At 40.8% G+C, this 27,513-nt stretch overlaps 2 protein-coding genes across 6 annotated transcripts; one reads left to right on the forward strand and one right to left on the reverse strand.

Annotated features, from left to right (window-relative positions):
* Positions 1–107: 107 nt before the first annotated feature.
* LOC6526140 (blood vessel epicardial substance) lies at positions 108–27,436 on the forward strand. 4 transcript variants are annotated; one of them, XM_015191158.3, is made up of 8 exons: positions 108–353; positions 5,763–6,876; positions 20,308–20,465; positions 20,531–20,633; positions 20,717–20,866; positions 20,997–21,138; positions 25,013–25,045; positions 25,834–27,436. In XM_015191158.3, exons 2-8 carry the CDS (start codon positions 6,325–6,327, stop codon positions 25,896–25,898), a joined length of 1,203 nt encoding a protein of 400 aa, XP_015046644.1. In that variant the 5' UTR covers positions 108–353; positions 5,763–6,324; the 3' UTR covers positions 25,899–27,436. The 4 variants fall into 4 exon arrangements, with proteins under 4 accessions (XP_015046644.1, XP_039233726.1, XP_002101954.1 ...); XM_039377792.2 differs by lacking the exon at positions 25,013–25,045 and having other exon boundaries at positions 109–353; XM_002101918.4 differs by lacking the exons at positions 25,013–25,045; positions 25,834–27,436 and adding an exon at positions 21,907–23,841 and having other exon boundaries at positions 111–353.
* Positions 7,176–12,773, reverse strand: LOC6526141 (transmembrane protein 205). 2 transcript variants are annotated; one of them, XM_002101919.4, is made up of 3 exons: positions 11,423–12,773; positions 8,607–8,860; positions 7,176–8,232 (listed from the first exon to the last, which is right to left on the reverse strand). In XM_002101919.4, the coding sequence occupies exons 1-3, from the start codon at positions 12,016–12,018 to the stop codon at positions 7,784–7,786; spliced, it is 1,299 nt and encodes a 432-aa protein (XP_002101955.1). In that variant the 5' UTR covers positions 12,019–12,773; the 3' UTR covers positions 7,176–7,783. The 2 variants fall into 2 exon arrangements, with proteins under 2 accessions (XP_002101955.1, XP_039233724.1); XM_039377790.2 differs by lacking the exon at positions 11,423–12,773 and adding an exon at positions 9,254–9,279.
* Positions 27,437–27,513: the final 77 nt, after the last annotated feature.

The following is a 27,513-nucleotide window of genomic DNA, read 5'->3' on the forward strand; positions in this document are numbered from 1 at the left end:
AACTTAAAAGCGTGTATGCTAGTGTATTGCGACCACTGTGCACGCGAAATTCGTTTTCATTGCGTGAGAGCGAGAGAGGGACAGAGAGAGAGAGAGCGACAGCCGTTTAAATTGCCATATATTTCTCATATAAAAGCACCGCTGCTTCGTGTTTTCGTTGCGTTTTAAAAAAATCTCGAACAAAATATGACAAGAAAACATCGGATGAATCGCCGGGCAGGAAAATCACGGTTTTCAGTGAAAAACTACTGATATTTATCAGATATTCGAGATATATGTATATTCAATCGAAACGAGAGAACCAAATCCCCGAAAAAACGCGTATCGGAGTAAATACAAGTTGACTTCTGCTGGTAAATAGAAGAAAAAGTTCTACCTTAAACAATGAAAAACTCACGTGTCAAATATTTAACAAATTGTTCTCACAAATACACGGGCAAGCCTATTTGCGTGTGTGAGATTTGCTAGTTCGAATCTTTGATTTTTTTTTAGTGGCAGCTTTGTTATGTGTAATATATACATAAATATATACATATGTATTGTGTGTGTGTGTATTTACTCGCAGCATTGTTGTTGCTGGTTTTCTTTAATTGAAGCCGCGCCAAAAGTAATTAAATAATAACGATGGCGAATGTTTGTTTGTGTGTAAAGTGCAGCAAGAATGGTGAAAAATCGAACATCAACACGCTTTTAAAAATGCATGTGTTATGTATATGTATATATCCGGACGTCAATGTGTGCGTGCGGGTGGTGGCAGCGGCGCCGGCAGAGGCAGCGATTGCAGTTGCCAGCACGCATCCAAGAAGAAGAAGGGAATCGACTGTTGGCTTAGGCGGGGGAAGGATGAGAAGGAAAACAAAAGCAACAAACTCCGACTTCTGCATCTGCTTCTTCGTTCTCTCCTCCTTGGGCCCCCCACTCACTCACACCCCACCCTCTCTCTCTCTCTCAGTGTGTGTGTGGGTGTTTGCATTTGCATGGCATTTCTGGCATGCAACTTGTATGTATGTGTGTGTGTGTGTGCGTATATTTATGGAAGTTGTGTGCCTAGGCGAGAGAAAGGGAAAGAAGATCGAGGAGCTACAATTTATTATTATCCAAGCTCCCAAAAAATCGAAAATTTAGAACTGAAGGAGTAAAATCTCATTGTTTTATTGGGAAAAAATCGATGAAGTGACTTTCTCACATCTGATTGTAAGGTCCAATTGGGATGATTTGCTTTCTTAGCTTTCAACTTGACGATCTTATGAGCAGGGGGAAATGGGGATGAATTGGTAAAATTTCTATTTAAAGATATAATGAGCGAATAGTGAAGAATAGCTCTAAAATGAGTTTCCAATTTCGAATTCAAGTTCTAAGATCTAATGTGATGAACAATAAATTGCTGTGCACTTCAAAAAGTTAAAAACAAACTGCTTTACTTAGCAAAATCTTTCCTAAGTCTAAACAAACCTTAAAGTTAAAACCTCATACAAACTGTTGGATAACTGAAAACTATTTGATATCGCATCTACAGCAGCATTCAGATAAGATAAGTGACCATATGTGCCAAAAGACTGAAGTATCAAAATGTTTCCTTATCAGTGGTTGCCTCGGGATGAAAGTCTTACTTCAACAGTTGATAACTGATTTTCACAATAGAAAATTTCCTATCACTAATAGTTATGACGCAGCCGGAAATTATTGTAGATCATTAGTAAGGTAATCCATCAATTTTCCATGTATATTATGTGCATTTATGTCGACCATTTCCTAACCCATTTACATACATGACCAATGAGTGATTAAGTGTTTTTTTTTTATTTCTGCTTTCGCCTCGAAATAATTTTGAACATTTTTGCTGTGGCTGGCCCGTTTTGGGCCATAAAAACGATGTAAGATTTAATATGGCATATAGGGCGAGACAATGTTGCCTGTTGTCTGGTTATTGTTATTATTATTATTTTTGTTTACACGTGGGAAACGGAAATTGGCGAGGGAAAAAACGGAGGACAGCAAAAAGTTGCCGCCGTTTCACTTTCGGCATACCAGTCTCCACTTGCCCTACCAAAGTATGTAGTTAAAAATTACAAATAACAAAGGAAGGCAGTCGAGGACCCTTAAGAAATGCAGAAAGCGTTGTGTTTTACACAATTAATTCCACGTAATTAAGCCTCTTCGAAGCTTATGACTTTAATGCCTGATCTTCCCTTTTTGCCCTCTCTCTTTTTGTTTTCCATTTCATTTTCCCTTCTATCGCCGGTTCCATTTCCAATTGTTGCCATACAAGTTCCGCTTCCAATTGGATTACGACCACAATTTGTCTGCGGGCCAAATACCAATTAGAATCGGGCGAGATATGGAATTGTGCGGGTTGCCGATAACTCCTTATCGATATCTGAATGCAAATTTAATTGATGAAACATATATCAAAAACTCGAAGTGCACTCGTGCATTGTGACATTTAACAACATTAATATTAACAATAATAATAATAATTCGTTTTTTAGACCCAACTAAAATTTGAAGCTAATGCTGACTTTTGAATTTAATACCTATTTTAAAAGAAGTCCAATGAGAACCTAATTGGTGCTGTTAGTGAACATTAATCTTGGTATATGTGTGGAATAGAAATGAAATTTATACTTCTTTTCCTTTGCTAACGAAGGGTAATTTTACATTTCGCTTGATATCCACCTATAAGTGACGCGACTTTCTCCATAATTATAATCATTTGCAGCGAAATACAAACAAAAAATCGCTTATATGTAATAGCTAAATGCCATTTCTCATTAGATGCCCCCCACAACGATTTTACGTTGATTGCCACCGAGTAAACATCAATTTCTGGACAAAGGCAATCGATGACTTCGACACGAACTTAGGACGAAAAAAAAAGGGGAAAACTAAAGGGTTGGGGAAGTCGAGAGGGACTCCATATCGGCCATTAAACCCACACTTTTCCAATATTGTCACTGGCCACTGACATGTCATTCAACCCACCCTATTTCACCTATTTTCACCCGGCGACTTTTCCTTTCTTCTCGCAATTATTAGCCACAACCTATTGGGATTTTCGCATGAAAATAATTCTTATTTAAAAATTGGTTTTGTGTTCTTAGCATTAATTTCAACTCTTATGCGGGGCATTTAATAGTTGCATTGACAGCTATTTTTATTTTAACATTTAGTTTCATGTTTTATTTAACTTGTATTTTCCCCTCGCAACGCAATATTTCTTTTTATTTTGTCAAGTTTTTGGACTTGCTTCGTTCGCGTTGTACCAATTTTACTTTTGGTTATGGACTTTAATTTAAGCGAAGTCGCGCTTAGTTGTATTTGCATTTGTTGTTTTGTTTTTGATTTGTGTTTTGTTTTGTTTTTCGAGCTGTGTGTTTTTTTCAAGGCAACAAAAACGATGACTTCATCTTCTCTGCCCACAGTTTTGTTGTTGCCACACAGTGTGTGTGCATGCGTTGGTGTGGGTATACCCTTTATAGAGAGTATTTATAGTTTCTGAACTTGGGCGCGCTCGGGAGAAAGCATTTTGAACCTTTTCGCTGCAGTCACAATATTAAATACATATATGTATACCCTTATGTCCGAGTGTTTTTGTTTTGACACGAAACAAATATCAGTATTTTCATTTTTTTCTTATCTATAAAGGTTACGATTTTGAATACCAATAATAACTTTATACCCGTAGCTCGAAGAGTAAGTAGCTTACTATATATATTCGGGATTAGGCCTAATCAATTCATGTTGTCCGCCTGTCCGTCCGTCTGCCTGTCCGTATGAACGTTGGGATCCCGTAAACTATGAGGTTGAAGATTCAAGTGACGCCTATGTTTAAAAAGTTGTTACAAAAAGATTTTAGGGCGTGTAAAGGTCAATGACGCCAAAAAATAACCCCAATACGTATAACCAACGCCAGGTGTCGCTCGCCTATCTTAAAAAACGAACCACTTTGGGGCCCGACATAATTATGTTAACAATAAGAATTTTTCAATTTTTCAATTTTCAATTTTTGGTTTTGAACATTGTAGGTATCCGAGATTCCCTATTTTTGGTGTTAAATGTTCATTTCGTTTTTAGGGTATGTGCATTTCGGCAACACTCAGCTGATTTCCATTGCTTTGTTGTGTTGCACACCCCCGAAGAGTCGATGATAATGACGAGGAAGTGTTGGCCTTGTTTGTTTTTGTGACTGATGTATGTCACTTGCCACTATCATCATTATCGTTATTAAGCGCACGCCAAAGACATTGTGGCAGTGCAGCCAATATGCAAAGTGTTGAGTAATCGTCAACACAGTCCACTCACTGGCGCATTATGATCGTCATCATGGACATCGGACTGTCTTTCATCGGTTGGTTGACCACTGTCAATACTTACACTGAGAGAAATCCTTCAAGTTTGATAATCTTCGGTTGACTTTTGTTTAACTTTCGGTCAATAGGTTTTAATGAATTAAACACTATGAATTAGGCAATTTCGAAAAATGTAATAATGTCATCCACCTCAATGCTTTCTCCCTGTGCATGGGCGACCACGAACTTTGCGACATCAAATTGATTATTTTGATGCCCTTCTTTGTCGCTCTTTTATCCACCATTTCTCCCCTTTCTTTCCACGCTATCTTTCCTGCTCGTTGGCTTTGTTTTATTATTCATGTCCAGGCCGGAAATGTTTCGTTTTCCAGTCGCACTCACCAGACCAACCCCAATACCATAAACTATGTATATGGGGACCACCGACCACAGGCCGTATAGACCATGCCCTCGCCCACTTTTGGCCACTTTCCCAGTGCTTTTATTTGTTGTGTTTGGTTGCCGTTCTCTTTTGGGGTCAGCAAACAAAACTCGCACCCGTTGTTTGCTTTGTTCTATATGTGTATATACTCTCTGGAGTGTTTTTGGCCAAGTTTTGTTGGCCTGGTCGAGTCGGAAACAGGTTGTGCGGATCTCTGTCGGCCGAAAAAAAAAAAACATTGCAGATAGTCTTTGGTTCCGTGAATTGCTGTGGATTTTGGTATGATTTATACCCGATTACCGTGATTTTTTGTAGATTTTCGCATGATATAGAGTGTTGTGAATTTCCGAGTATTTATGCGGAATTTTGGGTGCGTCTTGATCTGAAGATACGGGAAGTAGTCGCCGAAGTAATAGAAACTACATATCTGGGGAACCATGTGTCCATATATGTATGTATGTACATTTGTACGATTAGTCAGCCGAGTTTCATTATCATATTGAATGTTTATTATTACAATTACTTTTACTCCAATGACTACATCTGCACTTTGTATGCATTGTTCTTAATCAGTTGTATTAAATTCCACCGCGGGAATGTAATGTATCCCACTTGTATGGCAAGTATTTTATAAATATTAATTTCAGCAGTCAATGACAAATTACTGATTTGAAATTCGTTTGAATTGCATTCCATTCCCATTTGTAGGGTTGTTAGGTGAACAAGTTTTTCGTTAAAACCTATTTGCGATCGCCAAAAATGTACACATCTTTAATCAGTATCAGGTGTTATCCTTGTCGTAGTTTACTCTAATTATTGTGGCTAATCTCCGAGAACTGGGGCATTCACTAGCACCTGAAAAGATTCACAACGGGACTTAACCGTGTTGCAATTATTATTAACAATTAATTAATGAACTGGCGTAGCTAATTACCATCGCATTTATTCAGCACTCACCCATTAAATATTTCTTAGGCTAATTTGGTAGTTATTGCAACTTTTTTGACAACCTTTTTTTGCATTTATTTCAGCAGCTGCCTAAGCGATGCAAAATGTGACAGGCGGCAGCAGCAGCAGCAACTGCCACATCAAAGGTTACACAGCAATAGCCCCAGCTGAATACTAAAAAAAAAGGAAACGAGAGTTTAAGGCCATGAACTATGCGGCTTAAGCAGTAAAATGAAATGTAATTCAATTTTAAATTAGCTAGGACAAGAACCGCATGTAACTGTATATTCGAGACACGAACCGCAAAGCACAAACATCTTCAAAAGGGCAGCAGCAATAACAAGAGCATCACGAAAGTTAAAGAAACCCGTGCGTAAGCCACAACAACAATTATAGCTGAAGGCTAAAAAGGCGGAAATAGAAAAGTGTAAGCAAAGAGGGGAAGACAAATTTTAAGCATTGACAGAGCGGGGACAACAACCAAGCGGTTAAGTTAGCGGATATATCAACCAGCTAGGCTTCTTGCAATTGAAGAGATTGAAAGGTGCTGCAAAGAATAGCTCAACGATCAGGCTGAGGAGAGCGACAGACTGAAACGAAGGCAGCTTGAGGAGGAGGATCGCCTGGATAACCGGGATAACCGAAATGCCCAGCACGGCGGGCAGTGCAGCGGGCGTTGGGATGGGCGCCCTGATCAACAGCGCCGGCAGCAGCGCCAGTAGTGTCATGGGCATCGGCATGGGCAGAGCAGCGGCTACGGGGGCAGGAGCAGGAGCACCGGGTAGTTCGGGATCTGGAGCAGAGGCATCTGCCGGCACACTAATCGCGCAGAGCACGGCGGGAACGAGCGCCGCCAGCAGCGGAACGATCACCTGGGACAACAATGGAACCCTGCGATCGATCAATCCCGGCGACTGGTCCATCGAACAGTGCCTTGGGCCACATCACCTGTACTTTCAGCTCGGCTGGGCCTTCCTCTTCCTAGCCTTTTTGGCTCCACACGGTCCCTACGGATCCCTGTGGATGCGGGCCATGCTGCTCATTGGCTGCCTGATGATGGGCATGCATGGCTACTTGGTGGCCCGTGCACCGGACGTCATGCTGTGGTCGGGCATGGGACTTTTTGTCAACTTCATCTATCTCGTCGTGGTGCTGTGCCGGCTGAGGCCTGTGAGATTCGAGCAGGAAATCGAGGCGGTAAGTGATATATGCCCAAATCAACACTATTAACCATAAACACAAAAACAAGGATTTACATTATAGAGTAGTTCTGAAGTATCTTAATGAATTTAAGTTTTAAATTGCAATTATAAATGCAGATTTAAGCGATTTAAATTAAATATTTTAAAGTATACAGGCATGCTCCGGTAATCGTAATTTTTGAAGTTTACACTTCATTATTCTAAAGCCGAGAAGTAGGCAACCCAATCGATTAAATCATGAAAATACATGACAACTTTTTATAGAGTTAATGAACCGCAAGAAAAAGAATCTTTTAAATTGTACACATTGATTGGATATTTTTATTGATTTATTTTTTTTTTTTGTGTTTTTGTTTCTTTTTGTGCTTTTTTGGTGTTTGTTTTTGTTTCTTTTGTTGTTGTTTTTCTTTTGTTTTAATATAAATTACATTCACTTAACATCCGCACTTAAAACAGAGAAAAACATAGTTTTCGGTGGATTAATAAATAACAGAAGAAAATTAATGAATGAGAAAAAAAAAAAAAAACAGTATAATTAATTATCAATAGGCTATTAATTAATAACTCCTTGTAAATTATTGGCTATCAACTATAGGCTAAATGTGCTGTGGTTTGTGGGTGGGTGTTTTTTGTATTGGGAGGCGGGCTGAGTTTATCACAGGAAATCAGATTGAAAGGTCGCAGCAAACAAGGCGTCCTTGGGAGAAATTAAATATTTTCGTGCGTCGGTATGGGTGTGTTGGTGTGTGGGGCGGAGGAGGGGCATTTGGGATTGGATGGTGTTCAATAAGCAATATAGAATTTGAGACAATTATCGAACATGGAAATACAGTAGTAATGATGTGTGGTATGCATTGTGTGGTGGGATCCTAAATCTATAAATTCTTCACTCCGGGCTTGCCTTAGCTAAGGCGTATTTTCGATGCCAGAAAATACAGCTGCAGGCAGGTGGTCAGCATGACCGTCATGTTGCCAATGGCGATGGTCATGTGAATGCGCCGGAATCCCTTGTGGATGCGCTGATAGTGCGGACAGTCGACGAGGTCGCCCTGGACGAGGCTGCCCACCTCCTGGCCACTGCCGATCGCATCCTCGATCCTGTACTTCTCGTGCATTAGCTGCAGCATCGGTGGCACCAGATACAGTCGCACCACCACCTCGATTCCCGCCGCCAGGGCCAGCGATCCCATCTGGATGCCCGCCGATGTCGTCCATCCACTGAGGAAATACTTGGCATACACCACCAGCATCGTCAGACTGAGCATGGCGTTCAGGGCGAAGTAGCGCGGGAACAGGATCTGCTGGCACTGTCCGAAAACGTGGCGGGGCAGAGAGAAATACAGCGAGAGTCCTGCAAGGATATGGCATAAATTAGATTTGCTTATAATCCGCTTAAAGTTCCAGCGACTCTACAAAATGTAATTACGATCTATGGCGGACTGGCTCAAATGCAACGAGTGTGGATTGGCTAAAAGAAATGAATTATGGTAGTTGATCTTGGCAATGGAACCAGTTAACAGTGATCAGTCCATATTATATGCTGAAACCTTGGCGATCTGAAAGTTATGGCTAAAACCATCTTCAAAGTACAGTTCGCTGAGATGAGTCAATGAATGTCCCGAATGGTAATGTAATATGGGCTTCATCTAAGAAACAATGAATGTGTGGGATGCTCATGGGTGATCCCTGATGATCAGGATAGTACTGCGATCTGAGGAGACTTACCCGAGACAAATGTCATCCAGATCTGCGACCCAAAGTGGGTGGCAAAGGCGCCCAGAAAGACCAAGGCCGCCAGAACTCCGCCCGTTGCTGTTCTCGTCGATGCTGCTGTTGCAGACGCTGCTGCGTTTTCTGCTGCTGCTTCTGTTGCAACTGTTGTCGTTGGGTCGATGAGGTCGCGTCCCACAGTCATCAGCACAAAGACCAATATGCAAACGGCTATCAAGTGTGCTGGTTGTGTCGTACGCGTCAGAATTCTGCAATGATAGAGCGTCGTATTCGATGAGTGAAAAGCAGGCAAACGTAAAATTGTAAGAATTTTAAATTTGAGTTAAACATTAAATGAAAGAAGAGAAGCTAACTTGCTAGCGGAACATCGGATTTTGATCGAAATATAAATTCGATAAATCGTACATAATCGATTATTGTCGATTATTGTCGATTATTATCGATTATTATCGATTATGACCTAAAACTAGGGTTATAGCTGTGTTTCTATCCTAAGGCCATGCAATCTCTGTTTTTTTTTTTCAATTGAAGTGCTGTTGTGACGCTTTCTGTTCAACTCTTGTTGTGAACTTTTTAATGCAATGGCTACACAATTGCCGATGGTCCAAACTCCGCGGGAAAATGGGTTATGGGGTACCCACGTGGCCCTCATGTCTGATTAGATTTGATTTGCGGCGAACTTTTGCACCGATTGCGATCGTGCGAATTCGCCGTCTCCCTTTCCCTCGCTTTATGGCTATCTCTTTCTCTTCGTGTCTACGCATTTGTTGCGTCTCCGTCTCCCCACCTCTCTTTAGTCTGGCATTTTGCATATCCGTCTGTTACGTTTTTATGTCTTTTTTGCACACTTTTTTCGCCGTTCGTTTTTGTTTTTGTCGCTCGGCGAATAGAGCCAAAGTGGCGTACGTGCGCAAACGCATGCAACCAAATATTGTATATTTTCGCCGCCCCCCACTATACCCCTCTCCGTTGCTCTCGTGGGGACCAGAACTAAAAGCCAGAAATTGGCAATCTCTAGGCGGTAATCATAAAACGAGAGCGTGGATAATGCAGTTTTGCACTTGCACTTGGGGCGAATTCAGTTGTATCAGCTGGGGACCAGCTGATAAAACTATAAAACGCGGCGAACGCGGCTGATTTACGGACAGAGGAGGAGCAAAGACAGGAAGGCAATACAGTTATTGTCAACATAATAGGTCCATAGCAACGTACAATACAAATAATTGATTTCATTATTGTTGGAAATTTGCCACTAGCTAACTTAAACGACTGGTAAGGGTCCTGCCTCGGCAGCAATTCTGTTTCAATATTTTCCTCGTGTGCTACTGTTGTGACCCTGACTGTACGCCTGCGAAAGCTCTGCCAGATGACGTAGGACCCGATCGCACTTTGCACTCCAGCAACAACCGCAGCGAGAGAGCGAGCCTACGAGAGCGGGTGATTCAGGGGGTCTTAGGGAACTCTGTTGACTTGCCAATTGTCGTCACAGCGCCCCACTGGCCGCAAGATAACGACCGTATCGAGATACACCCCCGCGCCCCCCCGAGGGTTGACTTATCGCTTGACATTGAGCCAGCATTACGGTCAAGGCGAATATCACTAGATCGTATTTTTAGATTCACGCACTTGTCGTTAGTAATGCGGCCTAGAGGCCCAAATCCCCGTGAATCACCCGCAGAAATTGGGGCTTTCGTTAACTAAGGTTAGGAAGGGGTTCCTCTGCATGTTGTCGACAAGTACATATATTGTACTTATATGGCTGTGAAATTTCAATTTCTCCTTTTCTTGTGGTTCCACTGTGACGATCGATATCGTGCAGGTCACGAGTTTGGCGTCTGCTGCCAGGCATTATCAATGGGGTGCTAACAACCTGTTTAATGGGCTTCGTTGTATTTCGCTATCAGGCCAACAAATTTCCGTAGCTACTCATAAATTTGGGCTTGCTGCAAATCAATTTAGTAGCTGTGGCATTTAAGTTATATTATTAAACCTAAGGTGTTCTGTGCAGTTAGATATTGTATTCTATTCTTATGTTAGGAACGCACTTTTAGTGTTACAATAGACCAACCGCAGACGTTCCGTGGTCCGCTGTTTGCATAACGGTTGTGTGCACCCTAGACAACAGCAGACGGTGGAAAAATTCGACGACTATATTTGCATTTATAAATATCAATACAAGGGGCGTGATCAGCATGATCCACAGCCGTGACAATGAACTGATAAGAACAGATAGTGCCGCATGGAGGGTTTCCTTCTGTCAGCTGATGAATTTATTGGTATTTAGTAACGGGGGGCGTGCAATATGTCGACCAATGACCGCTAAAAAATAACTGATTTATACTATATGCAGACTAATTTAACTTCGGGGAATTTAATTTTGTCCCGTAAATATTTACTTCATAAAAGATCTAATAAATTCCCGTTAATTCGCTGGCTATTTTTAGAAATTTTGTACTTTGTGATTAAAAATAGAAAATATTTGGCGTCTACGGAGAAAAACTAATTGGTAATTGCTTTCGCAACTGAGTTGTTAACAGAACCAATTAATAATAATAATAATTGTTAAAAAACAAGAACAAGCAGCTATGGTATTTTAAAAGATACACTAGCAAAATGTTGATTTAAATATTCTAAAGTGATTTGTCTGGTATTACGCGAATATATTAGAAAGTTTCAACGGAACTCTATCTCTTAAACATTCAGTAGGTAATTATTGAAATGAGACAATGAGAAATGGAGTCCAGTTAAAAGGTAATAGATGTGTTTTAGGGGGATAGAGGCAGAGAATGGAGCTTAAGGGGGAGACTCACGTGTAGAGGCGGCTGGCCTGCAGCTGGGCCACCAGGCAGGTGATTCGCTCGGACACCTGCCTCGTCATCTGGGTGCCGATGGCCAGGGCGTCGTCCATTGACGGCTCCATGGAGCTAAGCTTGCGCTGCTGCTGAGCCTTCAGGGCGGCATTGGTCAGGGTCTCCTCCTCCTGCAGCTCCATCTCCTTGAGCATCTGTTGCTGCTGCTCCTGCTGCAGCTTACGAAAACGCGGGCAGAATCGCAGGAGGTCGCTTCTGGGTGTGGGTGGCGGTGAGCTGACCTTTGGACTGGGAGTCGTCTCCGCCGCTGGCGGCGATTTGAGAACGGTTTCGGTTACGCCGCTATCCTCGCTATCGCTGCCGGAGACCGAGGAGGAGGAGCAGTCGCTGTTGCTGCTGCTCAACTCGAGTTCCTCGAGCAACTGCTGTTCCCTGTGCAGATCCTTCTGCAGATCTCTCCTCAGCTGCTCCTTCTTCTCGCGCTTCTTCAGCGTGTACTTGACACTCTTCACCGCCTTCGATGGCATCCCACAGGCCATGTAGCGTTCGATCTGCTGCTCGTTGTTTTTCTCCACGATCCCTGAATTGTGGCACATCTTTGCATTGGTTTCTGTGGCTCCTTTTTCAATTGGTAATCCTCTTTAGATGCTCTCTATTCTTTTTGGCACTCTTCTTTGTCTCGCTTCGCACAGCAAAAAAATTTGTATTGGTGTTACTTAACTTTCCGTTTGCTTGGTTTTATACTTGTATTTGGATATTGGTTTTTGGGATTTTTCTACACCGCGCTTTCGGGTTGGGTTTTGGGTTTTAATTACGATTACGATTTTAACGTGGGGTTGGGTTAATTTCTGGGGTGGTTATTTTTTGGATTCCGGGGGGACCAAGTGCGACACGCGGCGCGTTGAGGTGTGCGATTTTGAATGGGAAGTCGCCGCTGCCATTAGGTGTTATATATACCGCCGACAACGCCAGTTCTTGCGCCGACGGCGCTGCCCGCTCTGCTTCCGCTCTCTTTGGACGCGGCGAACGCTTCGCTCTCTCTTCGAGATCCACATTTCGCACTCGAATCGAATCGACGGAGCTGATGCAACAGTGGGCCCAATGGCGGCATTCTGTGGCTTGTCCAGTAGTCCAGATCACCATGATCGCGTGCTTTCTTATCTTCTGTATAACCTATTTGCAACGCATCGATGTGAAAACCACGCAATTGGATAGAACGCTTCATTCTTGTATCGCCTATAAAAGTGCACTGTATATAATCATCGTGAGCGAATGTGTAATTATATGTTATTCCATATATTTCAGCAATCACTCTTCAGACTACCAATAAGATGGGAACTTTATACCCATATATATTTTTTACCCATTGAAATAAATACCAAATCAAACAATTGGATAGTTTCATCTTTGATCGTTAGATCATTGGCACTGCAATTTGTATAGTTACCCTGATAAAATATGTAGAAATGTATGAACTATCGTATACAAATTTGTTTTGCGACTGTTAAGCCATATATTCAGACAATCAATCTTAAGAAAAGATTAGATAAGTCAATTGGTCTATGATTAGAAGACATTGGTTTCCAACAATAGTAAAACAATGCAGTTACTTCCAGTTTCCATTAAGTCAGGTTGCAATTTGTAGTTTTCCTTTTAACATTGGTGTTAACCCACTTAAGCCGGATTGCAAAGCCCACTGTGCGATGCGATGTGCGATGTGGATTATCCCAGAAGAGCGGCGCTGGGAGGCTGGGCATCTGCTGGGGGTCTCTTAAATCCACAGAGGTACCATTTAAGAGAGCCGCCACCTTATCACCCAGTACGAGTAAGTCTCAATTAATGGTGGCTGTCACGCTGCAATCGTTTGGCATTATATGCCGCCTTATAAGCACCTGACAAATGGATGCCACATGTGAATAGTTTGTGGCCCAACCTTCAGACATTCAATTTTTTTTTTCGCTAGAAACTTTCCAACAATGTTGCGCCGAAAAAGTATGGAGTCCACCGGGAAATGCACATGCCTTGAATTCCTGCGACGTCAACAGCGGTCGAGCAATCCCCGCTTGATGCACACATATCTACATAGTATATACTTTGGATCCACCGATTCTGGTTTATCACCAGTGAGTGAGTCGTCGGTTTAAATTCGGCGAATGCCGCAAGCTTTCGATCACTGACGTCGAGTGGTTCGTTCTTATTTCGATTCGATTCCGGAGAAACTTCCCAACGGATATTCAATATGTATCTGCGAAATATCTGTTACCCATTCGGGGGGAAAAACTTTTGCGGGCCTCGGATTTTGTGGGATTTCAAACTTTACCACTGACGAAAGACATCTGCAAGAAATCATTGCTGAATCATTTGAAAAAAGCACGATCAGTTCAAGTTGGAAATCTCTAGAGGAAGGGGTATCACCACTAAAAATTTAATGAATATAAATTACAAGGCGATGATTAAACGGTATTTGAGCAAGTTCTTACCAACCATACATGCAATCAAAATGCGTTTAGAACTTGATATTAGTTCGTAGAATCCTAGAACGTAGCCCTAGCCGATTGCAAATGCAATAGCGGTCAATCAAAGACCGATACGAAATGCTAATGATAAGGAAAGTCTGCGTGGGTGAATCACCCAGTGATTCAGTGGGGCTCGGCGAAGATCCGCGCCTGGTCAGATCAGACCAAAGTCCCCCACAGTTCTTCCGATCTGGCCAATCTTTCACCCAAATAATGCGCAAAAAAAGAATGAAGGCCAATGCGAACGTGCTGGCAAAAAATAGACTAAACGAATTGTTTACTTGATTAACGGTCATTTGATTAAGCTGGGCGCGTAAAGGCTAATCATGGCCAATCAGCGAACCGTAGCCTGGCATTATCCCCGATCCACCGCAGCACCCGGCGATATATCCGCAGAACCGCGATTCTTGAGAGCCACGATGAGTGGGCAAGAAATCACGGGCAGTGCTGTGATGTCCGGCCAAATTGGGTGACCAAAAGCGGAATTAATGGCAGTATTTGTATGCACCATAAGGAGGCGATTGGCCAAAAACGATCGGAGGAGGGATCTATGTACGTCCGGCCAGACAAATCGAAGCGGATCGAAATGGTTGGGAGTGCGACTGGGATTTGTGAACCGCAATTAGATAATGAGCAGTTTGTGGGCAGCCATCGATCGGCGATCGACGCGATCGGCCATGCCAGGAATCGAATATAGAAAGTACTCTCCATGTACATCTTATCGATTCGAGGAGATCCCCTTGTCATGTGCCGCACGTTCCGCGAGTTGGCGGCACCAAAAAAAAAAAATAAAAAATTAAAAACAATTATATTATTAATAAATGAATGAATGAATCGAATCTCGAAGTCGAAAATCTGCAAATGGCAGTCAATCGATCAATCAGTCAGTCAGTCGAACAAATCAAAAGATCCATAACAAGTTGGAAACAATTTTCCGAGATCACAGATTGCTAATGAAAAATGTTACAGCAGAAGATTTTGTATGTGTTTTTATATTCATTGAAGTTAAAGGTTAACCGTAAACTAGGCAGTCTGTACTTAAGTAGTAACATGAGAATGTTCTTATAATAAGATGTTCCTTTAAAAGTCTATAATTTAAATTCCCTACAGTTGTTTTATTGAATAACACCGATAATATACATTTTACAACGCTACCACTAAATCAATCATCAAATAGGTCGGTTATTTATGACATGGACTTGTTAATGATATAACGATTAAGAGAACTATTCATAGAACTTTGACATTAACTACATTATAAATTATATTAGGCCACGTGGCACCGAATGCGGTAAACAATAAGAAATGCCCGAATTCAATTGATATTCATTCTATGTCAACAATGGTTTCCATGGTGTATAGCAATATGGTGTTAATACTATTGGTTATGATGAGGATGAAGATGCCGAAGATTAACTATTAAAATGTGTATAAAAGTCTTATAAAAACGTCTTGTATTTGGTAAAATTTAACATTTTCGATAATCGTGAAGCTCGAAGACCGTGTCATTCGTTATTCCGCTTTGCTTTTTCATAGTTTTCGTTGAATATTTTTGGTTATCTTATTGTCATTCGATTAGTTTTTATAGTTTAGCTCATTCAGTGGTTTCTTCGAACGGCAGCAGGGGTACGTGGGCCAAGTCTGGTTCGTTATTCCCTAGTTGGGCACTGTGGCTAATTCCACCCCATTTTGCCTCAAATGCGGACGTGCCGGCCGGCTTTCGCGTCATATGGGCCAATGAATGTTGCCGGATGAGGGGGGCTTGTAGACCGGGTCGGGGGATCCAGTAGATGACTAGGCGACACTTGGCAATGTTTTTCTTTCTGCACCTGACGCAGAAAAAAAAAGACATGGAGTGTCGCTGAAAGACATCTGCGTCAGCGTCTGCTGTCCAATGTGGCATTGATCCAACAGAAGAGGGCGACATGATCAACACCACGACATGGTCAACACCACCCTCTTCCGCCCCCCCCAGAGCCGCCCCTTTGCCACACCCACCCACGCGCCTCCACTCAATCATTTCCCGAAGTGCGGCGTAATCCCTAAGGGGAAAAAACAAAAACAGCGACCCACGTGAGCGGCCTAAGCAGATCCAGATATATGGGCCATGTCTACTGGGTGCGGGCACGCCCACCGCCTCCTTTCTGGAGTCACATGAGTCACCTAAATCAACTGGAAAATGAGGCGCAGATCGCTGACAGCTCAATTAGCGATGGAAATAGGGAAAAATCCAAACAAAAAATTGAATCAATTTGGGGACTGTTTAAAGTGAAGAAATATTTCTACCTTGGTTTTTTATTATTAGTAATGTAATGTTTAATAATGTAATAATTGCTTGATATACCTAAAACTCGACATAAAAGCTGTAAGATTTCTTGAATGCTAGTACTACATTTTTGTTTTATCGAAGAGAGATTTACCCTGAATTCCTGTAAATAAGTAAGGTAAAAATGCGTAGTCTTAGTATTTCGTCATTCAAAGAGAGGAAAGAAGTGCACTTTGGAATGTAAACAAACGTATTAAAAATATAATTAGGTGTGCATCATACCGCAAACAGGTTATCAACATTTCCGCCGCAGGTGAAAATGCCCAATTTTGGTATTTCACCATTTGCTCGGCCATTTTAACGGCTTTTCTGGCGTGATAAGCGACCAGAAAGTGGCGGAAAACTTCCAGAGAGTGGGAGATGGAACTCCGCTGCAGTTTGGTCAGTGTTGTTATCAGCAGCAGTTGCTTGTTGACGGCAATCGATTTTGATTTTGTTTACCAGCTCCATTGTTCACACAACGCCGTCGTGTGCAGCGATCGACATTTGTTAGCGTTTATTTGTTTTTTACGACCCACTGTTGCCGACCGGCCGTTACTTCTGCGACTCTCTTAAAGGCGAAGGCGGAAGAGAGCCTCTCTCTTTGGGGGGCTCATCATCAGGTTCAATGGCTCTTGAATGCCTTTCGCACCGATCTTCATCGCTCTCTCTCTATGATCTATATGCGTATTTGGGCAGGTCAGTTAGGAGCGAACAAGAAGCGGAAAAAGCGGAATAAGACATAAAACAGAGCCATAAAATCAACGATCGATCGAGTGGGGCAACTAATTAAACCCGATCAGCGATAATTAAACCGCATAAGTGTCCCCCATAATGGATCGATCGTCATCTGCGGCATGCCCCAGGAGAATTCTTCGCAATTAAGAGGTTGCGAGCGAAGAATGCTCCTCACAGTGATCTTTGGCTGGGCTTGGGTGGGCAGATTAACGCAATCAGCTGGTAGAATTCCAGAATTCCAGAAGAATTCTTTAAGTTGTTAAGCGAAATGAGTTATTAGTAGTCTGTATTATGCAGATTTAGGCCTTTAGGATAATTTGTTGCTTTTGAGATCTAAATAGTTGGTTGTTAAGTTATGATTTAGTGCTATCTAGGGTATGGCCCACATTACTTGATTAATGCATTTATAAGTATTTTATAAGTTAAACTAAGTTCATAATTAAGTACAGTCTTTAGATAACACATTGATTTATAACAATATTGCACGCACGGTTGAATTATCTTTCCCCATTTCGCTAAACGGAAACGCTGGCCAAGTTAACAGTCCTGCAATGCATCTTTAACCGGATGAACTCATTCATGGCTTCAGGCCCAGGAAACCTTTTTGGCCATTAGTCAGTTGGATCTGCCTCGAGAAGAAGCTGATCCGATCGCATTCAGAGATTGGCCAAAGTGGAGCAGAGCATTATCTCTGGCCGACGATCGTTCGCAAATTGCTCTGTTTTGGTTTTAATACTTATGTGTACTTTTTTGTGGCATTCTTTCGCTTTCATTGATTTCAATTTGCAAATTGCGAGCGGTACAACGGAATTGTGCTTTGTTTCCCACAGCAAAGGAATAACGACCCCATCATCCCCATCCCGTGTTCTCATATTCCCATTCGACGGCAGTCCATCATGTATATGTAGCTGTCCAGCCGGCAGGCAGTTCATCATCATCTAGGGGCCGCTTATCTGCCGCATCTGTACACAGAGAGCAATTTTGGTCACTAAGACGCACGTTTGTAGACTAAATGAACTAAGAAATTAAGCTATTTCAATCTGTAATTCTGTATTTCAATTGCTTGAAATATTTCGAGTTCTTAATTATTTCCTAGCTGCTTAAGTTGCAGGTGGTTGATCGGAAACTGAAATAAAGTATTATACTTTTGATTGCTTGCCTGCTGGACAGCTGATCCATTGAGCTGATTTGATTGACAATTTGGTTAATGGGCAGTTTTTTTTCTTAGTGCATCCATATCTGTGCCTGCGACTCTTCGTTCTCAGCGCCTGTGCGGATTTGGTTTTCATTTTTACTGCTTTTTTGTGACTCTCTGAGCTGCGCTTGGTGCTTCGTGCTTGGTGGTGGTGCTCAGTGGTTCAGTGGCTCGGTGGTGCGGTGATTCGGTGGCTCAGTGGCTCGGTGGCTCTGTGGAGACTGGCCTACGTGACTCGGGAATCCGCGGCAATGTCCGATGACCGACTGGCGACCGGCGACTGTTGCAAATCGAAACGATTCGCTGGATCCGCCAGCAAAACCTGCACCGGATCACAATTTGTCCGACGCCCGGGGAAACCTCTTGATTATGTTATTTATTTATTTAGCCATGCTCGTTAATGTTTAATGTTATTGCTGCGCGTCGCCTCGGTATGAAAAAATTAAGCGACGAATACCCATCGAAATAAAACCGCATTCGCATTCGGGCCGATTTGAAAGTCCTTTGTGTAAAGTCGACTTCGTTGAACTCTGACTAAAATGTCATTACTTACATTACCCTGGTCGAAACCGACTGAAGCGAAATACTTTTTGTTGCTTATCAAATGGTAACATAAATCCAATATAAAGAATAGATAACCTTTTATGTATGATTAATTTAGTTGTATTGCTAAATCATTTGTATGTTAAGAAAATGTCTGAAATATGTTTGATTCTTGTATTTGAAAATGGCACAGAAAGTGCACAAAATGTATGTTTAAACTTTGAACACATATACCTTTCACATAGGGTAGCAGAAAATTGAAAACTGCTGGCGTTTCATGTTGCGAGCTGCAATGCGACCACCTCCGATGTTGCAGTTGTGAGTGCTGCTACTGCCCCGATCCATGGGAGCCCACCTGTGGAGCAGGGCGGGATCGGGATCGGGGGCTATAGCCTCAAGCTTCAGCTTGAAGCTGTCTCGTCTAACGGCTGCGTCAGCAAAGCACACGATATTTTTGCATGGCAACAAGTTAACGTTGTCGTGTGTGACTGTTGCTACCACGAGTCTTACATTTTGGCCATGTGATCGCTGTATTGGCTCTTCGATCTCGAGGGGTTGGGGCGCTGGGTGGGGTGGTACCCAAAAACTGGTCGCAGCAATATTTAGCTGGCCCAAAGCTCATCCACGCCCACGCTACATAAGCACACGGAAAGAAAACTCTCGCCATTAAAGTAAAAGTTCTTAATTTTTCAAGAACTTACTATATTTACATATTTCTTTTCTTTCTGTCTTTGGGGTTTCTTTTTTTACCAAACGAAAGGTTTCTGCGTCATAAAAGGGACAAGTTTCTTTGAAGTTCTTGGAAGTCGTCTTTTCTCCCAGTGTAGCCTCATTTAAATAAGAACAGAGAACCAGGTGGGAAAAGGGGGCGTGCTCTTGTTGTACTTGACGCAATGCAAAGCAGTTAACACTCTCGATCGGCGATAATATTTGCTTAGTTTACTTGTTTGTTTGTTTGATTTTCAGTGCCGAGTGTAACAACATCTACTTGGCAACAGAGATTGTTGTCTTATTGATCTCCATGTGAGTCTTTTGGCCAAGAAAATCGGAAGTTTCCGTTACTTTATTGCATTTTTTATTTGCGCATCCACTTTACTTTATTGGGCACACGGACATTAACTCGGTGTATTATGTGGCCAGCAGTTAGAACCCATTGATGCTTTAGTAAGAATAGGTGGAAAGTTTTCAGAGAAACTTTGCGTTTATGTTAGCTTGAACTAAATACAAATAAGAACGGGGTTTCTAAGTAAATAATGCTGCTTTTATCGGGTGTAAGCTATACTTTCCGGCTAAGGGCTATTAATCATTTGTCGGTAAATATTTACTTAATTGCGTACATTATGTTTAATGAACGGCATTATTATTATGTGATTATTAAGAAATAGCTCAGCCCATTTGTCATAATAAGATACATGGAGCGAAAAGCGCTAAGTATTAGTACTTAAAAGTCAAATTACGAATACTCGTATTTATTGAACGCACAAATATTGAACACCAGTAAATACCTGGTATATAGTATGCAAATAAATATATTTAATTGATCTGTAGCTGTCCGCAATAACCATCAACATTATCGATCCATTCGCAGGTGTACCTGGCACTTTTCCAGCCGCTGCACGTGACGCGCCACCAGTTCAAGAAGGTGCTCAACTGCATGAAGGTGATACGTGCCCTGAAGTACCAGGAGGTCTACGCCCAGGAGAAGGTCACCAAGGTCGACAGCCTGTCGCTGGTGCTGAGCGGCAAGTGAGTGCTCAATGGATTCATTTCCGCGCTTGCGATGGCTAATACTGATGCTCTTTTATCAACAGATTGGTGGTGTCGCAGCATCAGCGCGCCCTGCACATTGTGTTTCCCCATCAGTTCCTAGACTCGCCGGAATGGTTTGGCGTCTCGACCGATGACTACTTTCAGGTGGGTGTGCTTTCTTACCAAACTCAATCTTCTCATTAACCAATCCGCGTACTTTTGTTTCACGATATACCATATACCCACAGGTCTCCATCATGGCCATGGAGGAGTCGCGCGTGCTGATCTGGCATCGCGACAAGCTCAAACTGTCAATTATGGCCGAGCCCTTCTTGCAGACCGTCTTCGATCACATTCTCGGCCGGGATGTGGTCAAGAAGCTGATGCAGGTCACCCAGGTTAGTTCTTTCATCAATAACTTTAATAACGAATAAGTATTTGATAGCACTTTCATCATGTTAATCAATGAAGAAGCTATTATTTATGTATAAACCAGACCTGGTAATCGGAATGCCCTTTGGATTCTAGGTGAGCGAGTCGATAGCCAGCAATGGCTTCCTGCCCTCTGGTGGATATGCTGAGGATGCGGAGGACAAGCCCATGCTGATACTCAAGAAGAGTGTGGATGTGGGACACGGACTGACGGCCCTGATCAACCGGCAGCTACAGGGTGAGTGCAGTCCCCTTGACCCTTGACCTTTGACCCGGTCGGCTCCTCAGCCATCTTAACACTGTTAACCTAATATTGTACAGCGGCGGTTAACAAAATAGTAACAATGTCAGATCACCTAATCAATCACTTACCTAACAGGCTGAAATTAATAACAATATTTCAGCTAAAGCAAGAATAATTAACAAAGCTTTAAATCCTAGATCAGTTTTTGACAAAACCTTGTAATTGAAACATGCATTAACTAAATAATCTTTAAATGCAAACATAGCCAAATTTGAATAATCTATTGACATTTACATTAGTAGTCTTTAAAGTCATAATCACCAATTTAAACATTGAAGCATTTCATTTCCGTCTCATGTAAATATATGTATTAAATCTAAAGAACAAAAATATGCTATTGAAATGGTGTTGTTAGGATAATTCAAATGTACTCTCGGCATTATTTTAGTGACCGCTGCTGTGGTTAGCTCTTCCCCACGCTTTTGTTAACATTTTTGAAGTTGTGGGGCTCTTGATTTCTCCACTTCGACTTTGTGTGTCTCCCTCCCCCCTGTCGCTATCTCTCTCTCTCTCTCTCTCGCCCTCTATCTGTTTGCACGCTTTCTGCATGGCGAAACAACCTAACCTCACTTAAATACCGTAACATAGTTTAACTTATAATTTTAATTTTCGTTTGTACTACATTTTCTGTGTATTTTTTGTGCATTTTTGATTTTTTGTTTCGTTTCTTTTACCTTTTCTACGCCAAAACTCTAATTTTAGACGAGCATGTTCCTTTACTTGGTCGCACGTACAAACAACAACAACAACAACTACTACTGCAACAACAACTAGAACAACAACGCGTACAAGAAGCAACAATCAGCGCCAACAACATCGAGCAAAGTGCAATCTGAATTTATGCAATCGCCCGCTGCTGCTGCTCAACTTGCCACGAACAGAAATCAGAGCACCCATCCGTCCCTTTTCACCTTTGACCTGCACAAGAACAACCAGATAAACAACACCACCCACACATGCAAACCACCATCAGTCATCAGTCAGTCATCAATCATGTGCAGCAACAACAACCACAACAGCAACAACAACAGCAACATCACGATCATCAGAAAAGCAAAAAGAGCTGTCGAAGAAATCTGGAAGCTATCCATCAAAATCCGCATCCCGAGTCCCATATATAATCATCTCATATCTAGTATAGCAACTAGCACTAGCTAAACAAACATCTAACACATCTAATCGTTCTAATAGCCAACTTTGTATTACCCCACTACTGCAAACAATTAGCCAGAGACTTGAGGTTTTGTTTTATGTAAACTAATCGTCTTGGCAAACATAAACTTTTCGTCCCAGCGGAAATATACTTAAACATCGTGTTGTCACTTAGAAGGCCATAAGATTTTACACAAGCTTTTTAAAAATATTAACAGCAATGAGCAGAGTTGTTCATCAAACAGAGAAAGAAAAAACTAATATATTTGTATAGTAAGGAAACTAACTAAAATCTAGGAAACTGGCAACACTGCCTTAAATACTTTGTAATTTCACCTGACAACTCTATTTAGCAGTGTAGACATCAACATAACATGTACCCCTCGTTAAAAAAAACAAGAAAGATCTTTTTGCTCTAAAACCATTTAATTAAAACCGTGCTTATATACTAGTATCCCACGGTAAAAACCAACTATTTTCAAAAGAAAATACAAAAACATGTAGGAAACTCACTAACAACACTAGCAACACTGTTGAATTCAATATGCTCCCTGAATCCTTCGCAAAAACTATCGTTAACTGTAGTCAAACCAGTTGTAAGAATTGTAATTTATTTTGACTGATCATGGTTGTATGTTGAGTTGTAGTCAGACAAGACACTTGATTGCACATGAATTAGTTTCAGTTTGAGTGGGTTTTGCGATTATGGACGATCAGAAAGCCAACCAAGGTTTAAATTTGAAATTGATTGATTGTGGTTTTGAGTTTGAATCGGATTTAGTATTCTTAAATATAGAACGCAATATACAAATATTTTATAGTAGTAATTGATCACGAATGGAAGAAGGTTTTAAGTACCACTTCGTCGATCTTCTAAAGCGACTTTACACTCGTGTAATAAAGGAAACCTTTGTAGACGCAGGCCATTTTCCAAGAACTTATGATGAGTATTCACCAGCATAATGACTGGTATGCGAACTGGTTTGATTACAGCTCTTCTTCAGCTTCAATTACCGATTCCAGATCTCAAGATCGATCAGTCTAGTGACAGGTGATAGGTGGGTGATAGATGATAAATGAACTTTTCCGCTGGGCCAGGAGTTTTCAACGCTTTATTTGATTAAATTGATTTCTTACCGCTTGGCATTTACTGGAAATTTACTGTGCTGGCACATCCATCAAGTCTCTAAATCAATCCATTAACACATTATTATTTTTTGTATTTCTATATGCATACGTATTTTTCGTTGATTCGTTGATTGATTTGCATACAAATTGAGCTTGAAGAAAGCGTGAAAACTAATTAGAATTAATATCGAATAATATTTGATAATGTTAAGCAATACATAGCCTAAGTTGTTGTACATACGCTATATATATTTGCTGTACATAATCCCGAGTACCCGTAAATCCGAGAACCCCCTAATCCAATGCTCCCCCAAGAAAGTGTAATAAACGTAATGGAATCAATGTGAATGTAAACAAGCCAAAAACCGAAAGCTAATAAAAAAAAAAAAACACATAATCAAGATGAAGTATTGCAGATTAATCCAATAGTCGAACCGCATTCGAGTTTCGTTTTAAAGGGCATAGGCACGCGCTCGGCCATTTGACATCATTAATGGCATTTATATGTTTTTTATTTTAATTCGCATTATTTGGCCTGCCGCCACGAGGAAAACAAAACAATATTTGTTATTTAATTAAACAATTTGGCTGTTGTCGCGATCACCGCGTGCCGATTGCGAACGATTCCGTTTGTATAGGGTATGGATTTGTGCGGGGCGTGCAGCATTCATCGCTCCGATCGATCGGCTTTGCAAATAATCAATAAATACGGAAATCAAAATTGCAGCATGCATGCCCATAAACTCACTCACAAAGTGCAGCCGACGACAGTATGCACATGCCACGCCCCCCTCCACCTGGCCACGCCCCTGCCCGATCACTTGCGCCCATTCGCAATACCTGTTTAAAACTAAAGGCGTATTGAGTTGCACCTCTTGGGAATATGTAACTGAGTATGGATACCCTAGCTCTTTTGTTTACTACAGGACAAATTCAATCGGTTCAAGAGGATTGTTTCTATTATAATTTTGCAGATGAAACGCTCTAATATATATTTTTGTAGGGCCTTAGTGCTTTTTAAATGTGTATTATCATTATTCTGTATCAACTTAGTTTATTATCACCAGTGATTGACACGCGAAAGTAAACTGGGAATCTAAAAATACTTGCAATTCGATTAGAGCGTCTAAAAATGGCATTCGATTCCAATTAGATGGCAGGTGTTACATCTATTTTAGAAATAGTGTATATTTACTAGTGTAATATTTAATCACGTGATGGATGATGTATCGCAATCAAAGTTGTTTCTGTGTTACATTTATTCATGTGATCGATTTTCTCACCCTTTTATCCTAACCACGTTTTCTACTGATTTCCCACGATCAACAACAATAACAACAACAACAACAACAAGTTTATATCTATGTTTGATTTGTGATGAAATTTATGTATTTGATTTTCTATTTTTTCGGTGACTATAATTTTGTTGTATGTCTAACGTAAACGTTCCAAACCAAACTCCATCATAAACGTTAATCAACTACAACAACAACACCACCAATCAAAACCAACAACCACCACGAAACAGCCCTGCCTAGGATATCGAAGTATTACGATTGCGGTAAGTCGAACGTACTGTAGGGAAATGGATCCTAAGTTTCGGTCACCGAAACCACAAGTGCCCTTGCAGACCGATTGCTATTAAATTTGTAGTCCGAATATTGCCTGATCTTTAAAAAAGTGAGCCGGTTTCTCCATGGAGTGTAAATCACCGGTTGATGGGAAGCCAAAGCATTGTCAGCTGTTAGTTATATACAAATAAAGATCATATAGGTTGAAGTTTTTCAAAAACTGTTTTCTTTAACTGCTTTCCTTAAGACATCAACGTTCCTTTTGTAACGATTTATGTGTTAGCCTTTTTACAATTTAAACTTTAATTATTTTGAAACTGAGAGACTAATTGATGATGGTCCGATTGCATTTGTAACTGCATACAAAAAGCGAAATTCCATTCCCTCTGCAAGGGTCTCAAAAGTAGACCCTGTATTCTGAAACAACAACTGCAGCCCACTGTGTATGTATGCTAGCCTGTGTGTGTCTTCGTCTCTTTCTCTGTGTATACAACTATCTCTCTCTCTCTCTCTCTCTCTCTCAGTTCAAATGTTCAGTGTTCAAATTTATGTAGTGTGACCGTTCGTGTGCCTGCTTTTAGATTGTGCATGCAAAAGTTTTTAAATTGTTATTTCCATTGCCTTGGATAAGCAAAACGTATTTGTAAAGTGCTCCTTAAACGTGGGAAACTTAGTCTCTGCCTCCTTTTATCATCCTTTGATCATCCAATTACTACGAAAATAAATGTAAATATGCTGTTCTTTTTCTTTCTTTCTTATTTTCATCTACACCTTTTAGCTGGGGATCCGAACTCTTGGCGCCTTGGGAGGATCGATGAAACGGATCATGAAACGGCCGTTTGAGAGGGATCCAGATGAAATGTTTAGACTTGTGTTTTTGAGTATTATTAGATGTATATTTTAGGCAATACTGAGGAACGAATGCTGAGGAAATCCGACAGAAAGGATCTGAGGAACCTGAATGCCATGACTCGTTATACAGAATTATTTATACATACATATATATGTATACTATTTGGAGGAGATATCAATTTGGGTATGGGTATTCTTCAATTATAGGCTCGGGCATTAATTCAGATTATCCTGTCCTTAAATTGGGTTTTGTGACAATGGAAAAATACTTTTATATGCTAATATTAAAGCCAAAATTGTTGTTAAGTATTTTATTTGGCATACACATATTGTACTAGCTTTCTTTTATTTGGAAATTAGTAGCCAAAAGAAAAACCTTATCTGATTTGTATTTTTTTAAGTCACTCGAGAAGAATACCCCTAAGAAAGAGAATTGAAATATATGTATACAAAAATTATACATTAATTAAATCTAGTCTAGTTGCAAATTGTATTACGCTAAAACTACGGATTAGGCGAATGACAAACAAAAACGAGAATTAGAAGGATAACAACTGTATGAAATGTTTAATTATTAAATGGAGAAAGATGTATTTTTTTATTACCCTACAGTTAAGAGATTATTACCGAAAAAAATCGGAGAAAGCCCAAAAGCGTTAAGTGTGAAAAATGCAGATTATAAATAGACGATATGTACATGAATATACTGGTACATACATACATACATATGTACAATTATGTATGGGTAGTTAACGAAAAAAATGTTTGTGGCTACTCCCCGCTAGATGCAAAGTTAGAGAACATTCCATCGTTGATTAAACCTTCTTAAACCTATAGCAATCACTACAAATTTTACATACAGTTCCCGCCTAAATTGTCACCTCAACCATAAACTTCCTGTCAAAGGATTCGTAACCGAAATGCTGGTTAGTCGAAAGAAGTGTTCATTTAGTTTACCCATAGACCTTTGATAGTCCTTGTTGCTTTTGTATCTATGTGCCTGAATTCATGCATGTGCATCAATCAAAAAAGTTAAATATAATAAAAGCCCAAAGGTTAATTTTGTTAAACCCTGAACATTAGCTAGGTATAATAATAACCCAACCAACCAGTATAAGAAATACATACATACAACTGAACGATCGCCTGCAAAAACCATAATTATATCCAAAATATTATACACTAGACCTGTCCGTGGAACAGAAATGAAACAAAAAAAATTACCCCCGCTCATGGAGGTTTCAATACTCTATTCTCGACTTATTTAAACCATTTACATTGGAAATAGAGCAGGACCTTGGTTTCACACCCACAGTATTTCCCCCTAAATTGAAGCGCATTGTATTGTATCGATCCCAACGTTTGTCTCATGTAAGTTAACGATTAGAAACAACAGATCCCCAGATCGACATAGATCATACACAAAACTACAACCAATCCGAACTAAACCAAACCAAAACAAATAGTTCAATGTATTTCGTACCTTTGAGCATAATTAAAAATAAAGTAAAATGGAAATGAAATAAAAACAAGCATTGACTAGCACCATTATTGAACTTGTAGCGGACTTGATGCGGTGGACTCTTAATACCCGCAGCCAAAAATT

This window comes from Drosophila yakuba, chromosome X (genome assembly GCF_016746365.2).
Source record: "Drosophila yakuba strain Tai18E2 chromosome X, Prin_Dyak_Tai18E2_2.1, whole genome shotgun sequence".
In the NCBI taxonomy this organism is placed as follows: Eukaryota; Metazoa; Arthropoda; class Insecta; order Diptera; family Drosophilidae; genus Drosophila; species Drosophila yakuba.